The sequence below is a fragment of the Rhipicephalus microplus genome, chromosome 5 (assembly GCF_043290135.1).
Source record: "Rhipicephalus microplus isolate Deutch F79 chromosome 5, USDA_Rmic, whole genome shotgun sequence".
Taxonomy (NCBI): domain Eukaryota; kingdom Metazoa; phylum Arthropoda; class Arachnida; order Ixodida; family Ixodidae; genus Rhipicephalus; species Rhipicephalus microplus.
In genome coordinates, this window is record NC_134704.1 from 33,694,293 (window position 1) to 33,719,518 (window position 25,226).

The following is a 25,226-nucleotide window of genomic DNA, read 5'->3' on the forward strand; positions in this document are numbered from 1 at the left end:
AACTCGCGAGCTTCGGAGCCGGCTGAGCAGTCACCCCTGAAGAAGGGACCAAATCGGTACCTAAACGTCGTTCAGTTCACAGTCTAAGTTTTACCTTTAGACTATAACTTGGCTCGAGAGTTCATTAGTATGAGTGTTAACATTAAGTTTCCATTTTTCCATTTGTTGTTTCCATTTGTATTTTATGTGTATGTTTCATTTGTGTGGGTAGTTGTGTGTTTTGTATCGCTTACGTTACCCCCCCCCCCTCCTTCCGATTTGTCTGTATTACCGCGCGTGCGACGTAAAGTGAACACCCAGCGCTGCTAGAAAAATACAATGGGGTGAGTGCTCATGGTATTATATACGAGCGCACAGCTGTGACGTATAAATAACCGGGAGAGGAGAAACGAAGTGAGGCGGCGCTCTGTCACTTCCTCCACCCCACCACCCCACGTGAGGAGAGGGAGAGAGTTCAGGGAGGAGAGAGAGAGAGAGAGAGTTTGCGCATGCGCAGTGGTGAGCGGACGGTGGCCAAGGGACGAAAACAACCCAAGCAAAAGCTGCTTTGCATCTAAAAAACTCACGGCCTAAGCACTCATACGGCCAACCAGCCAAGCTAAAATGCGCAGCCGCGGTGTTTATCACGAGCTGGGATCTATCGAAGTGTTTTGTTTGGTGGGTTTCAAGAGCGAAGCTCTTAAAGCTCGAAGCGTGGCGGTTTGGGCTAGTTGATAGGTCATGACGATTGTTACAGTGCGAACTGAAAAGGATGACAAAGGGGCAAGAAGACGAGCGCTATAGAAGACTAGCGCTCGTCGTCTTGTCCCATTGTCGTCGTTCTCAGCTCGCGCTAAAACAATTGTCGTTAAAATTCGATGTGAAACGTTGGGTGTGCGCGAAAATCATTCGTGTCGTTGCTTATTGGCAACACGCACCAACGGAGACTTCACGCAGCCGTCCAACTAAGTTCGCCCGTTATTTCTGGCACTGTATTTGGGACATTCTTGAATGATCTGTGACAGGCTGTGGGTAGACTCTGCACTCTATACCCTAGCATCAGCCTAGAAGGCTCCGTTAAGCCCTTATGAGCAACCATTTTCGTTGTTTCTTAAGCTATGCACGGCTAGTGTAAACTTAAGAATTACGTGCTTGAAACCTCGCGTTTTAGTGTCGCTTAAAGTGTGTTGAGACCAGACAAATGATTTTATGGGTGGTCATTCCTGCTGTGGCAGTATCATCTCTAGTTATAGATGCTGACGAAACCCGAATAGAAAGCAGTACGAGCATGGAGACTCTTCGAGGCATCGTATGCTAGCGTTGCTTGCTTCTGAATTGTAGTTTCTGCATGAGCAATCACGGACCAGCACATTTTCCCACCTCCTATGCGTACATTTTCGCAGTGAAAATTTTCAAGCAACCAACCACAGTTCTCCGTGGCTTCAAGGATCGAGTTTCTTAAAATTAATTAGAGGGGACTCTGTCACTACGATCGTTCAGCGACCATGGAAATGATGAGTAGTACACGGATTTGCCTAGTATTCGTACTTGCGGGCTTCGAATCGGACTTAAGGCTTCATTTATTCGTGTGTTTCGGTTTTGTTTCGAAAGAAACAACGAACCCTATCGAACTTTGTCACCCGGTTAGAAATGGTAAACCTAAATGATTAAGGTGGTGAAGTGACATAGCTTAATATTTGCTGATTTTATTGCGATAGTAATTATATGAACACTCTCGGCTAGATTTCACCGCCGGCTTCGGCGTCAATGTAATGCACCGTACGTGTATACGTATCTATATATATGAAAACGCAAGAAAATACAAAAATTCCAGAAAAAAGACTGGTGCGCGGAATCGAACGTGGGACCGCTGTGTCGTGAATGCGAGATGTTAACCACTGAGCCACCGAGAGATACCTCCTCCAACGCACAAACGGCGAGCTATTCATATCGACCACTTACCGCTGTTGGTGGGCATCTAGGGAGGGGAATTAGCGTGTTTTCAGCGTTATCAACAAAATGGCACAGTGAGAGCGCGGTGGCTCTCATTTCTCACACCTACTTTGGCCCGCGTAGAGAATAAGGCGGTGTACGCTCGATCGCGTGCCCTTATCTTGCAGTGGGAAGAATCGTACGTCTTGGCTAGCCTTTGAGTTTCGTCGGAACGATTCTGTTGTTACCGGGCGCACAAAGGTTACTGCAATCGTTGCACAGCCTCCGTTTGCGAAAAGGGCGCGCTTTTCAGACACAGCGAAGTAACAACCGAGACGCTTATTTGCGTTAATATGTACCTGTGAGTACATTTCGTACGTACTTTGTGCGCGAGAAACGCGGGGCACGTTTCGATCTGCTTGCCATTATGCGCGTAATCTTCCAATTTGTTGCTGTCGGGTTCATTGCTGCCTTTTCAGCAAAGCTGTGACTTTTTGTTTAGTGACAAAACAGCTTCAAGCCACGCGAACCCAAACGGAGCCAGAAGTACGAAGATGAGACAAATCCGTGCAGTACCCATCATTCCCATGCTCGCTGAAGCACCCTGAATTGCAGCTCCCATAGACACTAGCGCCAGCGTTCCCTCTAGTGTATATGTAAGAAACTATATGACCTAAAGCTGATCTCCGTGTAGCGGTGCTTACGAATTCATGTTCAAGTTTCTCAGGGGTCTGTGTTTCATGCAGACATGGATGAAACTGTCCATCTATTCTATTTTGTCTCCGACTATTCCCGTTCCCTCAAAGCGATGGGTCGAGCTTTGCTGCTGAAAGATTCAATTTTCACTCACCGAAAGACAACTCACCTAAAGACCGTGTTTCGAAGTGCCTTATTCGTCCATGGTTTCGTTTTAAGCGAACGCGTTGATGGAGGACTTATTGTAGGGATCGCTGCGTACCATGGATTCCTCGGAGGAATTCGATGCGGAAACAGCATGTCCTTATTATCTTAAACATTGATAGCCAATCGAAAGAAGCTTTTATTGCTGGTGACTTGTATTTTGCAAAAAAAAAAAACGATTCTAGCAACGATTCTGCTCGAAAGATTTGTCATGAATCTTTTGATCTTCTCGTCAAGGTGGACAATGTTAGATGAAGTGAACAATAAGATATTTACTCAATTTTTCTTTAAATCGCAGGTTCAGACTTGGCCTGCATCTCAATCTACATTCGCGGGGCTGCGACAGGTTTTACGAGCATATCTTTTCGATTAATGCGAGCGTACCACGCAATGCTGTCTCTGCGCTGTCTTATCTGATTTCAAGAAGAGACGATGAACTATAGATTAAATTTTGACTGGAGGGAAGGAAAGTAACTTCAGTTTATCCTGCAGAACATGACTGAGTTTCCCGCCCGGCTCATTCCCTCGTAGGGACCGGCAAGCCGAGCCTTCCGGCCACCTAGCCGGTTGGGTGACAGTTTCGTTTTGACAATCGGACTACGGTTGTAAGCTGCATTTTCTAATACGCCGGACAAAAAAAAAGCGTCATTGCTTTAGCACGCCTGACAGCATATGTAATAGTGATCCAGAAACACTCATACAAGCTATGTGTGTAAAGCTTTGGATGTCTCACCAAAGCGAGAATGATCGTCGGTGGTGTCGTCGTCCCCATGGAGCGATGTGAAAGATTATCATAGCTTCACATCATCACGTGGTCATGACGTCAAATGTCGCCGAAATTTGTCATGATGTCCCTATGGCGTATCCAGCGTGTCGTGATGTCGTTATCACATGACATCATCGCTTCGTCAAAAGTGGGCGATCCTGCCACAACTGCAAAGCCAACGGAAGGGAGGAGGTTCAATACAACCAACCGAGAAAAAAAAAAAGGTCACTTTCGCTTTCGAGACGCGTCAGGCAAATCCATAAAAAAAGCATTTGAGTTTGTTTTGGTATGGCTGCTTTCACCTCTGCCGGTTGAACTTGACATACTCTATACATTGGGCACAGTGCGAAATTCTGTAACAAAAAGTTCGTTACCCCTCCGTTTACGCATGATTTGCCTGACACCCCTGGTGTATATGCAGCAGGGTGGCATGATGGGTGTCACTCAACTACTCCTGGTGGGCGCCTGCTGTCTCCTCGTGAAGGAGGCCCTGGGGCTGCCCACAACGATGGCCGGCGCAGCGGGAAGCCATGCCCAGCACCACGACTCTCACGGAAAGCAACAGCAGCCGGAACCATCTGATGCGGGCAAGTTTACTTGACTGGCTGTACCAGTCGCATAACTTAAGTCAACGTTTCCCAGCAGCCACTTGCTAAAAGACCATGGCATCACTCGAAACAAAGTAGCTCTTGCTCAATCAAGCACGTTAAGAAGTACACCGCGTGTTGGACCAGTGTAGTATGACAGAGTCCTTGCACGTGCGAAAGCGCCTGCATCAAACAGGCCGGTAGATTCGTTAAAATCAGGCTGCGGTAGCATGACAATTATTTAAAGGGTGAGGTTTCGTCTCACCTCGCCAGTCATTGCCTTGATTGCGGTTGCACTCCTTTTTAGCAGACCTCAATCTCCGATCGCCATCGTAACGCGATATAGCTGAGGCTTAACACATGACGAAGTGTGTTGGCAATCGCGTTAGCCAGCCATCTGTTGCTTTATCAAAACAAGAAATTTGTGTCATAGATGAGATTTAATCTTTCGTGGTGCATAATTTTCTCTCTTTTTTGCTCTATTATATGCAGACACACACACACACACACACATATATATATATATATATATATATATATATATATATATATATATATATATATATATATATATATATATATATATATATATATATATATATATATATATATATATATATATATATGCTTTTTTTCAAATGAATTTCCTGTTTTTTATTAGACAAGCGCTTGTCCTGTTTCCTTCTATGGTGTGTTTTTATTTTGTGTGCTGCCCACTATATATAAGTTCCAACTCACCCACCTTTCGTTTCTACTACAATTTAAAACATTACAGACGCTTTGACAATGTTGCATTCATTGAATGAAATGTTTTGTGCCCATTGTTTCGACGCGGCAGACAAGCGATCTCAGGAGGACATCATGTTCGGCAACCAGCAGAACAAACCCGCTGGCATGGTCGATGACCTGATCGTGTTTCCTGAAAGAAAATCGTCCTCTGCGCACGGCAACAAGGAAGCTTCAGGGACCAAGCAGGAGAAGAATGCCACGCACCACCAGCAACATCAAGAAAAAGGAGGTAGGTCTGCGCGTGTGTGTAGTGTGAAGTCTGAAAAAGAAGAGAAGAACTAGCCGCTCTAAAATTTCTCACAAAATCTTGTTTTATAATTGTACTCAAGTTTAGTATTGTTGCAACTTATGTTTAATTACGTTTACATTGCATTGTACTACTCCTTTGAGCTATGTACTCGTATCATTAATTTTAGTGGCGCCTTCTAAATTTTATTTATCGTCATATTTTATATGCGAAGCTTCTGATGGTCGAGCTCAAACCGGTGTGTGGCGTGTCCACTCTTAGAGCGCATGCGCGCCCCTTCTCTCTCCTGTCCTACGCTGCCCCCCTCTCTCGCCTTTCAAAGCCGACGCAGGCAGCGTAGCCTGCGCTGCAGGGCTACCCCCTCCTAGTTTTACGCATTTGATTTGTGACGCCACAGAATACGAGGCTTGCGGTTTATTGCTGGATGCTATCATGAGAATATAATGAGACGTTGTCGTAACTCTCTTACAAGCTGAATATTATGCTTATGAGAATCCACAAAGTTCCCGGTGAATTGAAGTTTAATATGTCACATCACTGATATTGTCTTTTAATGTCATATCGCTTTCAATAGCGAAGCGCCTCACATTTGTAGAAAATGATTATGATGTTTTCGTATTATTTCTAACTGTATCATCCTTATTCACACTATGTAATAACGTCTCAGTTGCTGCTAAGACGTGTTTCTAGCCAGAAAACATCAAATTGTGGCCTTTTCGTTTGTGTAATAGAAAACAATATCATTTTTTTGCACTGTAACACATTGCCTATTCCCAGGAAGCTTCATTCACAGCAGTGTATACATAATTAAATATTCATGTGTTCAATTACACAAGCAGATAGTTTGGGACACATGCAGCAGGGCTTGAAAACTTCCGATGAGCACAACAAAAATTTGAGCCGTACAGACATAAAAATAGGAGAAGAAAAAAAGAGAACATGCTCGAAGCGTGCGGCTTATAAAAGCATTCAGCGCAGATGCTTACGTTGCATCATTTACGCTGCGGGACATATAGCCCGGCCACTTGGCAAACTTTCTACGTCCGAGTCGTCTCTTTACGTGGTCCAGCCAAGCATCAATTACGCCTTGTATCAGCTACTTCGTGTTTGTTTTTACCATTTTTAGCGCGGTCTTTTGTTCCAATCGCTTATGTGCGTTGTTTCCGGTCCATTTAACGGTAACATAGTTTTGCTTGCTTTATTTTTACCGGAAAGATGGCTTGTTTGCGAGACTTTTTTGTTTAGAAAGAAGCCCGGTTAAAGGTACAGGCGGTCCCCGGCATGGTGCGACAGGGACACTAGAAGCCATTAGCCGCGCTGTTTTAAGGCTATAAATGAGTGGCGTACTAACCACCGTATTCTAGATCGTCCCTCCACTCAACGCTTCACCTTCACTTGAGAAGGCCGATGGGAGCGCCCTCTCTAGGCAGCGAAAGTCACTACGTATAAGCGATAATCTGCCGTGATTCTTGTGTAGCGCAGCGTCACTTTCAAACGAGCAGCGGTGCAGTGCTCAACTCTGTCAAGTGAAGGGTGAAGGTCGAGTCGAGGAGCGTTTGTGAAGACGTTGGTAAGATTCACCTGCACGCCGGGCTGCCACTTGATTTCTCGCTGTTTTCCGCTTGATATGAGCCGACGTGCGCTCGTGATAAAATAAAGTAGTGATTACAACATCCGGGAACCATTGCCGCAGGCGGCCTGGTTTTGTTACGTCCCAATATTATGCCTGCCCTCCTGGAATTCACAATCGCGCATAATGTACAAAAGAAAAAAAAATAACGTGACAAGATGTTATAACGGCTAAGTTTAAGTAGCCACGCAAGACCTGTGCACATTTTCCGAAAGTGTGCGTCATGTTCATTCGCCTTCTGTGCATTTTCAACTCACCGAGCTGATTCCTTGTTCTGAGTAATCTTGGTAGATACTATTTACGCGTGCTTTTGTCGCATTAATCTTACTGACGCAAACACTAAGGGCTTACTATTTACTAATCAGCAGTCACATTAATTGTTTATTTATTTGGTTTAGTGCATAGAGAACACGAAGACAGAGGAAATAGGGAGGGAACAGGCTGATAACTGCCTTCGGGAAGGGTAGGCATTAAGGAAATGAGGGAAGTAAGGAGGAGAGAGAAGGGGAAAGCTTAAAGTGAATTCATGAATTCACCACTATGCTTTTCAAGATACGTGGAGAAAACTTCCACCTATGGCACACATTCGGACCATAGAGCGGTTTTGTTTGTGCTCCCAGAGCTGTGAACTCAATATCGACACTCTTTCTTGTTCTCACCTTTGATGTGAAGGGATTTACCTGTTAAAACTGACACGTGTCATCTATAGGCGCCCTGCATTTAAATCGTGCCTGCATGTAGTACAACTTTCTTCGAGTGTTGCGAATTGTCTGATAAAGCAGGTACAGCCACCCATTTTTTTTTTACGCTTTAACGCGTGAGCGTAGGCCGTCCAGCCAATAAGCGGTGTTTAACAGAGCACAGCGGCGAAGTGAACGAGAATAAGCGCGTGTACGCGATCAATAGTCTTGTGCAACTGCCTCCTGATGTAGGCTGTTAAGGCAACTGGGTGTCGGGACACTCGGAGCAGGCACATTTGGTAACTGCTGTCGAAGTTCGCGCGTTCAAGTTAAAAAAAATCATCTGCTGCTCTACACAAGCCGACATGTTACCAAGACGATTATCTTGTCGGACGCCGACGGTTGTGCTCGTCGCTATCGTCGCAATGAGAATTTTACTGCCTTTTCAGGGCATATGTCCGCCCAATTCAGTCCTTATCAACATTATTTTTACCCACTTCGTCGTCACAACAAGGTAAAATATAGAGTAGAGGGCTAATTAGACGTAATGAATGCGTGGTAAGAATGCGAATGCGAAAAGTATTGTACGTCTGGGTGCAGAGGCTTCGCATTTACGTGAAGTACAGTGATAGGAGATGCATCAGTGTTCCAGTCAAATCAGTTTCATCATCAACGAGCCTTTTCTTATTTTTGTTTTCTCTATAACTTTACATTGTTGACGAAGGTGGTCGCACGACCGCGGGTGCCGATGCATCGGCAGGTGGCGCCCTCGAGGATGAGGTACCCGACCAGGCCACATCAGGCGCCTCTGACGTGGAGCAATCGGCGGGCGACCTGATTGGCTCGCCGGCGGGACCGCCGGCCGGCAAGTTCGACTATTACGACTACGCGGACGACGCGGGCGTCCCGTCAGCCGCCGTCGACGGCGTAGAGAGGGCGCCCGCGCCGCAGGACAACGGCAGTACGTTCCATCATCTCTGTAAAACGTGATGGCGCAGTCAGGCGTAAGCGAGGTTTTCCGTCAAGAGGGCGGGGGGAGGCGCAGTTTCATTGTAGCGCCCGTTCCTTTATGCTAAATCAATATAGTGGGCAGAAACTGGCACTCCGATGTAACTGTAGAGGAAGCGGCCAGACTACTACCCGTCCCCCCCCCCCCTCTCTTCATACACACGCCTATGGGTTCAGTACTCTCGAATAGAAACACCATATTAATTTAATGCGTGGAAATTCAGGGCCCTGGCTTGACTGTCCATCATTGCACGGCCCCGTAGTGATCAATACAGGCCTGAAACAACGCTGACAATGCTCATAACCATGTGAAAATAAACAAACAAGGTCTACAATAGCATAAATCACAGAAATAACCAAGAATAATTGAAATACTTTACATAACATTGTGAGAAATATGCTTCTAAAACCTTCGGATACCCGCACTGAGCAAGATGGGACGATACCACGTTGACAAGCTCGCGACTGCTAAGGGAATCGCTGTGCTGTCCTTGCTACGCACTTGCCCAGGTTTCATGTTATGGTCGAGTTTCATTGAGCACAAGATCTAGAACCACACCAGGGCCTACACCCTGATGCAACTGCTCCAGCCAAGATAACGCTGATACAACACGAACTGCAGACGCTTGCAAAGAAAGTAAGGACATTAAGCAGCCGTAAGTTTTCGTGTTTCAGTTATCTAGTTCTGTACAGTACATGATATTTGGCAACAGAACATGCGCTACTAAGCGAAGTATTGCGAGTTAAACTTCGACAACGTTTCGAGGACTCCACTATTCAAGAACGTATATGCACTTAGTTCTGTATGCCCGTGCAAGAGCTATATTTAGGGAAATTGACTCCGAAATCTCAACTAGAAGATGTCTTAAAATGAAATCACAGTTATGGCCCATGATGGTGAATGTAGAAAAAAAAAAACTCTGGTGCACAGCGCCGACAAAAGTGCAAATTTAAACACACACATAAAGGACGTTTTGGCTCCTACACGAATGCCTTGTTCGTAAGTGAAATTAAAACCAGTGCCAAGCAGTTCGCCTTAGGTACAGTACTCACGGACTGAAATAGGACACTCGGAATGCATGGCCACCGGTTGAGATAGCGCAGCTCGTGGGCGGTGGTAGTTCGAAGAAGGCACCTAATTTCTGCAGCCCGGTAAGGAGCACGGCGCCGCGCTTGGAGAACCAAGGTGTCGCATTGTGGTATATCATTGAACGAGGGGGAGAACATCTGCGGGGCAGAATCGCTGCTTCCGGTCGCCAACGAGTCGGCGGGTAGTTGCCCACGAGCGACTAGAGATAAAGACGCCGTGACAATCCTTTATCTTTTGCAAGAACACGTGCCTTCCCCCAGTTGATCGTGTGTTCCCCTGAAGCATGCTCAGTCAAACACTGGATTCTTTTCTTCTTTTCATTCTTTACGTCATAACTGTGCTGCTTGAGCCGCCGTTCGAAGTCACCGGTCACTATAGCGTGCACAGTCTGAAGCCTGACGCCTTACATTTGAATTAGCATAAAGAGAAAAATAATGCGCAAAGATGTCAGACAATAGGGCACACTTAATTGTTTGATTGATATGTGGGGTTTAACGCCCCGAAACCACCACATGATTATGAGAGACGCTAGTAGAGGGCTCCGGAAATTTCGACCACCTGGGGTTCTCTAACGTGCACCCAAATCTGAGCACACGGGCCTACAACATTTCCAACTCCATCAATGGGGCACACTTAGACTGAAAAATTAGCAGCCATAGAATTAATATAAAAAATATGAAATTTGACGAACGCTTGAAAACATTCTGAAATAGTACACAAAAAAGTTTTAGAAAAGCCTTGTTCATGCTCAAGAAACCTGTAGAAATAATTACTGAACCAAAATTGTCGAAGATAATTGTTATAAGGACGATATTGAAAAGCGGTTGTCAAACCAATCATTATCTAATTATTAGCTGTAGTATCGTGTGTTCATGCCTGCTATTAACAGATGTTTTACGGATGATTGCAATGGAGAGAAAAAGAAAACTGTGACTATGGGATGGAGGACCTGACAAAATGTAATCTTTCATTTCGCACAAAGGTGTCTCATTTGGCGATGACGTCTCTTCGCAGGGGAACTGGATTACTCGCTGTACGACTATGGCGACGTGGGCCTCGGTGGCATGGGTCCTGGCGTGTTCCGGCGCAAGCGGAACTTGCGAAACAGCCTGGACGAACTGCTGCGCAACCGACGGCTTCACCGACGAGCGCTGAGGCTCAAGCGAGACGCCAACATGGATGACCTGCTCATGTTTCTCACTCAGATGTCCAAACAGGAACCCTACCCTCTGTTCGTTGAACAAGAGGTACAGGTCATTCGGGCTTAGCAACTTTATGTGCCGCATGATTGTATTACTGACTCTTCTAGAACTCCCGATTCATATCATAGGATGTTCAGTGTATACCGGTGTGCAGACAGTATGCCAACGCGCGCGAATTTTGAGCGTTGGTCAAGGCGAAAGCCTTAGATGAATCATTAAACGCGAAAATTCACCATCGGCGGATTCAACGCTAGTAACGCAAAAGTCATCACGGTGTGATGACGTCACCACGTGACGTCACAGATTGCGCATTTGTGAAGTCAAGATCACATCACAGAACGTGACGTCACGTTATGGTGTTACCACATGAAGTTGTCCCTTCTTCAAAGGTAGATCGCTCCCGGGGACATTGCGAAAACAGTCAAGTCGCAGAAAACTTGCAATGTCTACGATCCTGAAAACAATGCGACGTCAAGTTAGGTGCAAGAAGTTATTAGAAGAAGGGTGAGGAGGGAAGAATTAGTACATCGCATCTTTGAGCTAAAGTGTAAAATCATTGACCGTTCCCCTGGTTTGTCTCGTTTACGTTTTTCGTGTCGGTATTTCTTCGGGACGTAGCACATACAACCTGTTTCGTAACTGTTCCGCGCACTTCTGAGCGTGCGCGATATCCCTCCAGGTGCCTCAGGTATCACGAATCGCTCTCAATCCACCTGAGCCGGAGAGCGCTCTGGAGCAGTACCTGAATGAGCTCGGGGCCATGAGCAACGAAGAACGGGCGCGGGCTTTGGTTGCGCTCGCCGCTCTCGCCGATCAGGAACAACTGCTGCCCGCACCCGTGACGGGACGACCCGTGTTCGAGGAACAACAGGCCGAAGCGCTGCCCGATTGGTTCCAGGTAAGATCACGTGTCTTGTACTCCACATTTATTATCGCGTAAGAGAAAGCTATTGTTAAGGGCGATGAGGAATTGGCAACGAGAATTCGAGCCATCGAAATTGCGTGTTTGAAACTGCGCGTGCAACGGCTCGACTAGAACTATAGAACGCACGGGAGCAAATACACCCGCGATGGCGTAAGAGCTTGCAGCACTTGTCCAGTGGCATTTCTATTCTGCGTTTTTATTTTAATGACGCTGTTTCATACTCAATTTTGTATATGACCCGAGCAGGCTTAATGTCTCCAAAGACGATCGTCAGAATTCTTCATCGGGCTGAGCATTTTTCAGCACTTATTGTTACGAGGAGGAAGAGAAATAGCATTTTCTAACAGACAGGTGTTGGGACGGAAGGTCCATGTACAACTTTCAGTATGGGGTTCAACTGGCTGCGTCAACTGGCAATCCCGTTCCTCGCTTGAGTTCAGCGCTCCCACTGCCATGCCATGTCCGTGAGGCTAATGGGCGCAGGCTGTCCGCTCTATGAAGGACTGACAAAACCTAACGCAGCTAACTTTTCGTTAATATTGGATCATTTCAGTAGGTATAACGGTGCAGCTGTGCCTGGCCTGTGACAGTTTACTGCCTGATGATACATGTCAAACTTATCATTGTTCGCGAGAAACAAAACAAATGTAAGTGAGAGATTGGATGGCACACAGTCTGATTAGCTACGCAACACTAAGGGAGAGGTAAGCCAAAAAAAAAAGAAAAAAAGGAGTAAATGGGACATGCGTATATGTGAATATTAAAGAAGAATGTTAAGCGTTGCCTGACACAGGGTTAGTCACACTGGTTTCAAAGAACAGCACCGTAGTAGAAGGCTTGCAACGTTATGCACCTGTAACGGATACGCAGCCAGAATATTCGGATGTGCCTTTCAAATAAAAGGAAATAATAATAAAAGGAAATAATAATAATAATAATAATAATAATAATAATAATAATAATAATAATAATAATAATAATAATGATAATAATAATAATAATAATAATAATAATAATAATAATAATAATAATAATAATAATAATAATAATAATAATAATAATAATAATAATATTACCTGGTGTATAACGTCCCAAGGCCACGATATGATGATGAGAGAGGCCATACTGTTAGGCTCCGGTAATTTAGACCATCTGTGGTTTTTCAACGTGCTCCTAAATCTACGTACACCGGCCTCGAATAGTTTCGCCTCCAGGAGAAGGATCCTTATGATAGAATTTATAGAGATTTCTCGGTAAGAGAAAACTGGTTACGTACGATTAAGGTTAAGCACAGCCATCCTCCGAACCAGCGTCCTTGTTTGCCGCTTTCACTGCACTCTGAGTGAGGCCTCTTTTGTTGGGAACAAGTGGGCTCAATAAATTGTTTCATCTTTACCGGTGGCGTTCTGCTTTCTTAGCCACCAAAACCATGTGAAAATAGTTTAAGCGTGAAATGCTTTTAGCTCTTGCTCTCGGCAGCCTCCAACCGACCTCTATTGATGCATGCGCCGTTATCCGGGCGCTTAAGACGAGACACCCCGAGGAACTCCACAAAAACATACGGGCATTCAGACGATATCATATAGCGCCGTCGCGAGACCTCAACGAGACATTCGGGTGATCAGCTCGAAAGTTTAACAACTGCTGTTTATGAGAGCTAGTCCTTCGTACAGCACCACATTACATACTACATATATGTATACAGTAAATGGGGTCGAAAATAGTGACGTTATATATGCTTCACAGTTCTTCTCAGTGTTCGTCCCACTATCATTGTTGTATAATATCTTCGAGTGAAATATTCCAGCTCTCGTACTCTGGCGTTGCAATACAACCCAATAAATGCCAATATGTGCAATCAATTGAAAAAACATGCACTAAAAGAGCCAAGCGACCACCACAGGTAGTGCGCTCATAGCTTACTGCAATATCTTTTCTTTGAAATTACGTAATCGTATACGTAATCGTTTGGCGTATACGTAATCAACAACATTTAAGTATATAAATCCCAATCATGCACTAGAAAACATTCAGGAATAGAAGTGCCTTGGCGGGCAGAAACAAATTGACCTTATTTGTGCAATATCGCTTAAGAAATTAGGTTACTTAGGAAGAACTTTAGAGGTTGCCATAAAAGCATGCAAGCTTGTAGCCCTTAAAGCACTGCTCAGGCATCTTCTTTAGTATGCGTCAGTTATAAGGTCATCACATCTTGCGAATGACGGAGATTAACTTGAGCCCGCCGCAGCGAGAAGCACTCAAATCACATTTTAACCGTCACGACTACATAACCTTTCCCCTTCAGAGCACCCCCCCGTTTTATTGCTGAATCGTTTAGAATACAGACGTATGTGCGATCGGTTTATCATTTTGCATAACATCGTGCATATATCTGTCGGCATGGCTACACCCATTTCGTGCACTAGTCATGCTACCCATGTAACGCGGCGCGATACAATCCGAGCCATTCAGATGTTTTATTGATTGTAATACATACTCTTTTTTTTTCCGTCCGCAGTTGATACTTGCAATAATGTGTACAGTTCTTTGAAACGACTATAATATGTACACTTTGTAAAACGAGTGTTCAGTGATGTAATTTCATGTTTTAATTTTTTGCTGTTGTTTCTTTGTTCGCTTCTCGTAACCATTCCTGCAATGTCTCAAACATAAAGCAGCAGTATCTGTAAGTAAAGTAAGTAAAACAAAAACACCTGCAATAAAAATATGTGACCTTTTTTTTAACCCGTATTGGTACGTAGAGGTCTATTTCCTTTAGGTCTATTCACTTTTTCATCTCTCTATTCTTATTTGACCAATTCTCAGGTGTCAAGGCGTTCGCGTGGCTCCTTCTACCCTCAGGACTACCGGTACCTGGTGATGCCTCCCACGCCTCAAAAACGAAACGTGGGCGCGGATCACTGGGGCCGTGTACTGAGACAGCGCCGTCGACAGCAGCGATCGCAGGACCAGGCTGACGTCAACAGGCTATACGCGCTGGCTGGACTGATGGCCCAGCCGGATCAAGAAGACCTGTGGCGCGAACCGTAGATTCGTCGAGAGGCCCCAAGACCATACCTTGTCGAGGAAATTATGCCGGGGCTGAAATGCAAGATTGCTATGGTTTTCAACGTTACCGGTGAAGGCTTTAAACGGGGCCCTAACACTCACGATTGAGGGCAGTACGCAAGTAGGCTGCGTAAGTGCATGGAGATCCCATACCTTGTCGAGGAAACTATACCGGGGCTGAAATGTTAGGTTGCTATGGTTTTTAACGTTACCGGTGAAGGCTTTAAATGGGGCCCTAACACTCACGATTGAGTGTAGTACATAAGTAGGCTGCGTAAGTGCATGGAGATCCCATACCTTGTCGAGCAAACTATATAGGGGCTGAATCGTTAGGTTGCTATGGTTTTCAACGTTACCGGTGAAGGCTTTAAACGGGGCCCTAACACTCACGATTGAGGGCAGTACACAAGTAGGCTGCATAAGTGCATGGAGATCCTAACAAAATGTTTTGGTACGCATTACGTAAAGGAAATACTCGACATATTATTACAGTTGTCCTAACATTATCGTAAATGGACATGTATTGCTTGTTCGCATGCAAGAAGTATAAGTAACGATGTTTCAAAATTCGGTGAAATCGTTCAATAGGGCACATTATCAAGTCCCACAACATTCGTAATCTTAAATCATAGCCTGATTTTCTATGGGGACGTCTGTGTTTTTTCGCTGCAATAGCTAATATTGCGTGCATGGAAAAAGTCGAAGTATTAGAAAATGCGGCAAATGAAGTTCGTTCGAAACCAAGGAAACAAAAATCACCAGTATATGTGTGCTTAACTCGGGGAGACTAAATTTGCGCTGGACAGAACTGAGAAATTTCAGTAGAGAATTCTAATGGCATATGTTGCGAAATTTCACGTATTCTCATTAAGAGTCGATCCTATGTTGCCAATATGTAAACAGTATTTGTAGACGTGAAAAACATGTACGTACGCTTGTACGTTCAAGACAATAAAAAACAACAAAAACAAACAAACAAAAGCTGCTGTCTCGCGAGCGGCTCTCAAAAGAGAGTTCATCAACATCGGCCCAACAACTCACTTCGCGTAATGAAGCCGTGGTGAATGGTGTTGTTAGAGCGACACAGTTTGAACTTTTTGCATTTTTACTACACAAGAAAATGATGTGCATTTTCACTCTGTTTTCTTGCATGCAAATTATATATATTCCTTACGCTATTAATAGTTTGTAGTAGAAGAAATGTGTGTTATTTCGTTGTGTATATGTAACTGCTCCCCATTCGAATTCGGCCTGTGAAGCGCATCGTGTTGGCCTGTTTGTGTGTTTACTTTACCATAGCTGGTTGTATTCGATTACAGCGTAGCATTTATGTTCCAAAACTACATGACTCAATATTTGCGCACAACGCGCGTCACATCCCATTCAAGCAATTTTTACGAGTGGCACTGACCCTTACAGGCCCAGGTAACGATGGGAACCACACTATTTAGAAAGGTACACACATTCAATAAGAATGAGTGCGATGAGGCAGTGAGCTGCCTGGAGGAATATATACAGCGAGCGGCTTTGTAATTTAGTTTACTGGTTCTTTGCGTTCATTATTTCTCGGCCGTAAGCTACAGTGATAGGACATGGATAGAACTAGTTGAAGAAGTCCTAAAAATGCAACAAAATTACTTAATAATAGCAAGTATTCAGTGTAATGAATTCAGGATAATGGCAAGAAAGATGTTACTTTCTGAATGTTGGTAGTAACGCGTAGCTGTACCCAATCAAACAAAATTTTGCCCGTTGAGCGCGTCAGTGTGGTATGCCACCTGATTCGTTTTCATGATTCAAGCTTTTATTCTTCATTCTTGCTTCATTTTCTCGTCTGTGTATTCGGCGAGCTAAGTGAGTTTACAGCCTTAGTATAAATGACAGCGGTGAATGTATTAGTGCTTTGCGGCCGTTTAGCGTGATTTTCAGAAAAAGCATCGTAATGTCTCTTTTTAATTCGCGACCATTAAGTATGACAGTGCAGTTCATTTAGTAAGGTGACTACAACATACCTTATCAAGTCTGTGAATTATGTTGAAACCTCTGAAAGCCGCTACTTTTTTTTTATGCTCGACTTATGTCTCACTTTGATCGTTTATGCAACAAACATTTATTGAATATTGTGCCCTGTGTTACCAATCTATCCGATGTGTTTTACAATGTATTCTTGGCCGCCGTTTTTTAAGACGTTGTGTTTATGCACAAAGCAAACAAATCGCCGTAGTATGAGACCACTGTACGTTGGATTGATTCATGGACAAAAGGAATCAGTTCGTGACTTCTGAGAAGATTATTACTGCTAGTTTGAATTAATATCCAAGAAACTGGCACGTAGGATGTAGAACAAGTAAAGTGATGATCTATTTTCCCAAGTTTATCGCATGTTGTTTACGTCGTTAACCATGTTGCTTGTCGTCTACGTCGTTCAGCCTTTTTCACTCTCTGCGATCCACGATAAAAACCGCGGCATAGATGACTGATGAAGTCAGATGTTGACGAAATCTACATTGAGAGGGGCCACATACAGTACGTTAATCCAGACACAAACGTTAAATGTGTATGTTTCATGAAGTGTTTTCGCAGGACCCAGGAAAACAGCAGATTTTCCCGGCGGTCAATTTTTTTAGAGTGCTCCTAATTGAGTAGTTCCGAATCCAGACTTTAAACCAAAGCTTCTTTTGAGTTACGCTTCTCGTGTAAGCACAAACTAGGTTATCTACCGATCTGAATCTATTTACATTGCAATGTAGTCATTCGCGACATGCAGCGTCTTGCTTAACAGTGTCAAAATTCGCACAGGGAAACGCATATGAAGCTGAACTACCTTGCACCCCTTGAGATGATGCTTACAAGATGCTCGTAAAACGATGGTGGTGAAGTCCAAGGCGCCCTAAAAAGCCAGACGCGATTCCGAACTACCGTGGGCCACCTTATATCCCGCTCATAAGCTGGCAAGGTGACACAGGACAACACGAACAAAAGTTCAGGTGTAACGCTAGTCGCTGCGCCACGAGTCCTGCTCGAGCAACTGGCTTGGTGTAAGGCGCCAGGTGTTGTTCTTTGAGTGAACCCGCCTAGTAAGCCTCCTTAGAGTGATAGCCTTGTACAGTAGTCTTCTCGTGGTCACGTGACTTCACTAAATTGCTCTTGCACTTGTTACATGATACCCCGAGTCGCTTTCCGTTTGGCGTAATTAACAACGCTCGTTGGTATACGCGCAACCCGCCTCGACTCCGTGGTGAAATAATAGAGGGTTTTAGTCTGCCCGGCACTCCGGTACGCCCTTGCATGCATCGGGAGAATGTCACGCTGGATACCGTTGTAACGAGCTTTTAGCACGTACTGTCTAAAATACGTCCGCAACGCCCGCGTCGCAGTGGCCGCCGCAACACTGCGTATGCGCTAAGTGGAAAGTCGAATGGCAACTTTTGTGAGCACGGGATTTTAAGTCGAGTATTCTGGCGTTCGGGCGTGTCCGGTGAGCGCCCTTAAGGCACACGCATGCGCAGAGCACCTCCGGTAAACCCGCACGCGCAAACCGTTTTGCGTCTATAGCGGTGCGCCGGACAGACCAAAATTCTCTGTTAAGGTTCGTGCACACTGGCGGAAAGCATGCTACGGCAGCACCGCGTCCGTCGACGTCTGCAATCGGCCAAGAAGCGGCCCCTGTCATGTCAGGACACGCATGCCCGCCGGCTCGCTCCTTCTCCCCGTCGGACTTAGGTGGCACGGGTGGTGATTTTTGAAGAAAGTAACTTAATTTCTATCTGCCATAAGAAGGCATGGCGCAGTGCCTCACGGGTGAGGAGACGACGTGCGTGTGTGGAGAAAGAGAAGGAAAAGCAGACGCTCATTGGTGGTTTGCTTGTGCGGCAGCCGGCGGCAGTGATTGAGGCGGCAGAGGAGCGTTGGCGCTCCGCGAGAAAGAGTGAGAGCGTGATTGAGAGAGAGAGAGAGAGAAGCGGCGTTTTGCGAGTGGTGGTCGGTGGGCGGAGAAGGGCCGCGCCGCCAGTGTGTTCCTACCTTTAGCCAATGGTGATAAGGCACTCGTAAAAAACTCTGCTCGTCGTTGATACTTGTTTGTGAAAACGCTTGAAAGACAGAAAAGCGAGACCATCATCCCGACTGTTGAAAATGCTTGACTTGATGTAATCTCGGCATTTTTTTTGTCGATCCCGGTTCGTGCATCATCAGAGTTCGATGTGTACGTGCCGCACAGCTCGCACAAAGCACGACGTTGCAAGTGAATGTTACACAAAGCAAAAGTGTGGAAAAGAACGTTTCTGGATGTCTGTCCTAAAAATGTGATAGCAGTAGTGTTCCCCTTGTTATCGAAACCGAACAACCTCCCTTCTCGCTATCGGAGCGATATCTTTGATGACTTTTGCAATGTTGCCGTCGCTTAAGCGGCACTGCAGCGCTTTTCACTCACTTCAGCATTAATGACTTGGTCACTAGAGTAGCGAAACAGCAGTAGGAAGCTCGGAAGGAAGGAAGGATACAGGCAGTTTGAACATCACTATAAACAAAAATTTAACGCAGAAAACAGTTAGCTTAAACATTAGACGTGGTGGAATATAGGAATGGGTAAGTTTTGAAGTCTCGTTTGGAATATGAAGGTGAAATTCTTGACATGGTTATTCAACAAAAAACAGCGTTAGAGAATAAAATCGGTCGAGCAAGTTCACGTTGAAGTTAAATTGCAGATTGATCTCGTAATGAATCTTCTATTACTTGCGAAGCACTGCGACTGACTAACGTTGTAATTAAGCTGTCTTTGTAGGGAGCCAGAGAAACGGAGTAGCTGATGTACTGCTTGTATCGATTTTGCCACAGCGGTCGACGTTCTAAGAAAACAGAACAAATCAGGACAGTGCTTAGGACGGTGAAGACACCGGAGCTGGAAGCAGCTGGCGCACAATTTTCAACAAGCACATTTAGTGCAACCTGCTAAGGACAGGTGCTTGCCGAAAGTCGTGTGCCTGTTGTCTGCATTTTCTCACGGTGCTCTCGAAAGTGGGCAGATGAAGGAACACTGAAGTGATGACCTCATAAGCGTGCGCAGACAGGGTTTTGCATAATGAGTGGGGAGCAAAATGTTACCGCAGCGCTGCCTACCCCTCCACCAACTCTTGCCAAATCCTTCCCACTGAGACTGTTACAATTAGAACCCAACACAAGGACGAGGTACTGTGAGATGGGGTGCTTCCCCTATTGTGCGTATGCCTAAGGATGTTTTCTAAGTGATTGCTCTGGAAGGGCTTGCCCCTTGACCAGAAAAGAACGATGAGCGGGTGAGTTGGCAGCTCCTGCTGATCGTATGGTATTATATATACGTGATCGTACAATCGCATACCGATGATTCGTAGGTTGTGCCACAGGTATACGCGTTCCAAGAGACATTGTTGAGAACGTCTCCTGTTTGTCGTTGTGAGTTTGTGTACCGTAGACCAAAGAGTATGCCGAAAAAAATCGTACCCCCGTCAACGAAAAAAAAAAAAGACTCTGGCGTGACATGCTACTGACGCGTTTGTTATCGGCGATGACCTGTTATAACCGTTTTATGAAGCCAGAGTTTAAGTGAAAGCGCGAATGAAGTGCATCGTGTATATGTGACACTTATGTGTAAATGTATCATACGAAAACGTGGCGTGGCTCGCATTTGATCAAATGTGAATAAAGGATGTTTTTGGAAAATGCAAAAAAGGCGTGCTTGCTGTTGTAGGTAGCGGGTATGCATATTTAATAAGCAAACTGATGTGTCATCCTAACGTGTGAAGGAGATCATGGAAACCGGATACAAGAGGGAGAAACGATTCTACAAGACCAACACTGCGCTCACAACTAGTTTACTTGAGAAAAAAATGCAATATACAGACCACAGTAACAATTACTTCGCTGATACGAAGCTTGAATATTTTACGTTGTTCTTTCAGAAGTGATGCTCCATAAATTTAAAGTACAACTGTTGGTCGGCTAGTCAAATTGTCCTTTAATTTATTCACATTGAATGCTTGAGTGATTTCTCTGACCACACAAATTGTCCCCGTGAACAGATTCAGACGTTAATATGAACTGTCACTAACTCGTCCATTTTTTTTTTCAACTTTACTCAACCCTTGTGTGTTGAGTAATCGCCAATGAAGTTCTTACTGAACAAATATGTTAACCGGTTGTAGTGTACGATAAACACGCTTGCAGAACCTATGCGCACATCATTTCGGTGGACATTTTATGCCAGCATATTCATGAAAATTGTGAACAGCTTTGCTAAGAGCTACATGAAACATATGATGTAAACGTTGTCTTCAGGACATTCACTACAAAAGCTTTGAAAAACAATTTTTAGAAATACTCGCATAGTAACTCTCGTTATTTGAAAGGTGGTGCACTCATATGTAAGCATTCCTATTTATTCGAATGACGTTCTAGCGTAACACAAAAAGGAAAACAACACAATGATATAACTTCCACGTGTTCACTTGTTCAGGCAACATGACAAGGCGGTCGAAGAAAAACACAAAACATGTTCTATCTTACGATTCAAATCTAAGACAAAAATATAGATATAGCTCAAACATCCCTTAAGCAAAGTTTTTCCCTGTTATATTTCAAGAAGGCGAACGCGTGATTTGATATTACCGACGGCTCTTAGATTTGTATTCAAAAATTTTTTTCAATCGTAATGTAAACGGCAACTCAACTGCGCATCCGGGACACAGAAAGTTGAAATCTGCGTAAACGCAGTACAGAATGCATGGTCTACTTTACAGAAAGTTTTTCAAAATGTCGGCAGCTACTACGGCAGTATTCAGTCCAATCACTGGAAGCAAAAGAGGGAATCACATCATTCATTGGTGAGTAATAATTTGGCTTTGCGCCACGCTCTGACAAGGCTGTACTGATTATTGAAGTGTGCGAGCTTCAAATCTTTTATCAATGGCCTTAATGTGTGCTGGACAATGTAGTGTGCCTCATCAACCGCGTAAAGGTAGGGAGGCAAGATGAAAGCTTCCGATGAAAAATCCGCAAACAGGTGTGATGTCGAGCCGAGGTTTCGAGAAGCAGACTTCCTCAAGGCTTAAACAGAAATGATTTCTTTAGTGCTAGCGTGTCTACGCTTCAATGCCCTTTCTTCAATCGTAACACGGGTGGTGGTAATGGTTAGAAGAAGAAGAAGGCGCTTAATTTTTGCAGCCTGGTAGGAAGCTTGGCGCAGAGCCTTAACAAAGGAGGGAGAGGGGCAACATATGAATATGAAGGTGTGAGAGAGCAGGAAGGGGGTTGCTGTGCTGAATTGTATGAGCAAAAAAGCAACAGGTATTGTGTAAATAAAATGAAAACAAAAGGAAAGCGCCGGGAAGGTAAGGAGGTACATGTCGCTTAGTCCCGTTTGTCGAATCGGTTGTCAGAAGTTAACAATGACAGGTTTGAATATCCTGGATGGAGGGCTTAACTCGCTGCGGTTTTCTTCCTGGATGTGCCATAGCGAATGGATTCCAGAGCTCCTTTGGAAATGTTTATACCTACTGGCTGGAGTGTATTGAACTTGTACATTTCCTGCCTCTTGCGGACCGAAAGTTAAACTGATGCATGTAGAGTTCGAGATCATCGAAGTTGTGTCCTGCTTCGAAGTTCTGTATTTTCCCTTTAACATAATACTAGGACCTTGGGCATCTGCCTCAGTTGCGCAGAAAGCAACTAAAGCACTGCTACTCTACCTTAAGTCAACAAACCTGAGCGACCGCCTGTAGACTGTGTGTGCTCCCCGAGTGTGCTCGTGATTGTGTGTACCTTCTCATCTTTCTGCAACCTCTTTTCTCCGCTTTATCCCTTCCCCAGTGCAGGGTAGCAAACCGGATGTGCGTCTGGTTAACCTCCCTGCCTTTCCTTGCATCTTTATCTCTCTCTCTCCCTTTAACATAAAATAGCAGCATAATACGACACAGCCGACTGCAACGCTGCATCCAGGCGAAGCACTAAACTAGCGTTCCCAGGTTCCCACGAAAACCCACAGATGGCGACAACCGTTCCTATTCGTGTGCACACTCTCACTTGAAAATGCTGCAGGATTACGTTACATGTTGGTTTCTTTACCTTGTGTGCTACGGGTGAATGTTGTCCTGATAAAATATTTCCTGTCATCTATTTATATTTCATATTAACTTTGAAAACATCCAATATTCATAAAGTAAGCTCGGTATGGCCAATTTTAATTTATTTCGAATCTGATACTTTTCGGACTAATTCGAGTCCGTGAACGCGTTTGTGCCACCATGCATATAGTTCATCATTTGATTTCCTTAACAATATAACCTATCATGTATCAACCTGGTTTGAAGCACGAATTTCGATCTGACAATCTACCTTAGTCTAACACACAAAACTGTATTAGAACTTAAAGCTTCATGGGTGATACACGTAAACAATTTTCCTCACACTTAGTACTGTTCCGACATTGTTACAAGTCAGTTATGTTTGATGGCGCGATGTGAAGGACACAGACATTTCTTACGTGCTGGCAATCGGTTACGTGTTTTCTGAAATATTATACTAAAACTCTAGGTTCACTTCACTTTATAGTATAACACTAGTGAGATAGAGAGGGTGAAATAAACAAGAAGAAAAATGACAGGAGGCTAACCAGAAGGGATTTATACTTAGTTACCCTCTACTTTGGAAGAAGACAGAAATGATGAATGCAACAGAGAACGAAATGAGAGACGAGTTATAAAGACGTCATATAAGATCATTTTTTTAAATGCACAAAAACATTGTCAACAAACATTCACCATGCACTAAGTGTACCTGAAGCAAGCCGAAGGCAAGTACTTTTTTCTTTCGCTTCAAGAACTTTACTACCTTCGTTCCGAATTATTCATATGATGAATACTGCTGCCAAATTTTTTTTAATAGCGAAAGGTGCCCACCACAGGCCAAGAAGTTATAAAAAGTTTTTTTTAAACCTCCCTGAGACAGGCCCCGCACCTTGTTCTTCAAGCTTGCACGCAAGCAAGCAGATTCACCAAAGTGATCTGTCATCGAAAACGCAAAATAATGCTCACAGGGCTCTCAAAGCGTACAGGTTTTACCATGGTTCCGAGGTCACTGACCCACGTACTTCTATAGCAGCTTGGCCTGGGAACTTTATTAAGGACTCCGTACGTGTTTGAACGTTATCCCGGTACAAAATTGTGGCTTACGTGAAAGTATCTCGTTTATTGTCCGGAATTCTTCGTTTTGAGTGCGAAACCTGAGTCTCACAATTTTTCGTCTACGCATGCAAAAAAAAAAAAAAAAAACGAAGACAGTGCGAGTCTTGAGCAATAGCAAATGCTTGGCTCCACTTTATTAGCAGTGAAAAAACGAAAGACACAAGTGAAACACGCGCAACAAAAACACGGACATTGTCGTGTTTATTCGGTTACAGAACATTCTCAGATAGGGGGGTATAGCTTGATGCATTCCGTTAGCACAGTGGCTTTTTTTTTTCTTTGGTAGAGAGCATTTGAGGTATGAATAGTGGTATCTTCGTGTCAAGCCACACACGAAAGTTCTTAACAAGCACAGCATCCTGTGGAGGTCCGGGTATGTTTTATATAAAAAAAAAACAAAAAACAACGTTATTTTTTTTTAGTCTGCGATTATTTAACGCAAAGCTATATCAGTGACTGTGAAAAATCTGTTGGTTAGTTTGGAGATCCATATTACTGTGCAGAGCAATCGCATCTCATCCTTCAAAAGTCAATATTAGGTGTGCAGCAATAAGCCATGTATTGCACATTTCTAACGAACAATATGATTCGAGCTCAATGTTCTGTTTTTTTTACATTGTGCATTGATTGGTGTTGTTTAAACATCATGTTGCCTAATTCTTGCTTTGAATATTCTAGTACCGAGTCCTTTATGCCGAGTCTGTGCTTAAGTAATGTTTTGTGTGAAGGTTACTGAGAAAATATACATTTTGTTCTTCAAAAACTATACGCGATATCCATTTAATGATAAGCGTAACTGCCACCGAAGAACTGACGGAATTACTGTCGATAGCTACCTACGTAGCAATATTCTCTACGTTAACTCCTACAAACGGCTGCAATCGCAGGGTAAACTTCTGGAGCCCTCGCTAGTGACCGCTAATCTGCAGCATTAAGGTAAATACTAAGAAAACTTGGTAAAAAATTTGAGCGTGTGATCGTAGTCTTCTCGCCATGATGAACTTTAACCCAAATGTGAACTAGCTACTACATGTAGGACAATCATCTATCTGGTGTGCTTAAAAATAAGCACCAAGTTGATTCTTCGTATACCTCCTGTCTCTCATTTCATTACTCCTGCTTGACCTATCGCGGCATCTGCCGAAATTTCCGAGAATATTTCATCGTAAAGAGATACGGTATTTGGTATGCATTATGAGTATGAGGG

General features: G+C 44.2%; 1 protein-coding gene across 2 annotated transcripts in view; it reads left to right on the forward strand.

The window, feature by feature from the left end:
• The window catches only part of LOC142817721 (uncharacterized), a 51,930-nt gene extending 36,822 nt beyond the window's left edge, over positions 1–15,108 (forward strand). The window contains exons 2-7 of one of the 2 annotated variants that reach the window (XM_075895177.1): positions 3,999–4,164; positions 5,003–5,182; positions 8,235–8,471; positions 10,623–10,855; positions 11,490–11,708; positions 14,562–15,108. In XM_075895177.1, the coding sequence (XP_075751292.1) occupies positions 4,008–4,164; positions 5,003–5,182; positions 8,235–8,471; positions 10,623–10,855; positions 11,490–11,708; positions 14,562–14,786 (1,251 nt within the window). In that variant the 5' untranslated portion in view covers positions 3,999–4,007 and the 3' untranslated portion in view covers positions 14,787–15,108. The remainder of the gene's footprint in view (positions 1–3,998; positions 4,165–5,002; positions 5,183–8,234; positions 8,472–10,622; positions 10,856–11,489; positions 11,709–14,561) is intronic. The other variant, XM_075895179.1, reaches the window with a different exon arrangement.
• The last annotated feature ends 10,118 nt before the right edge of the window (positions 15,109–25,226 follow it).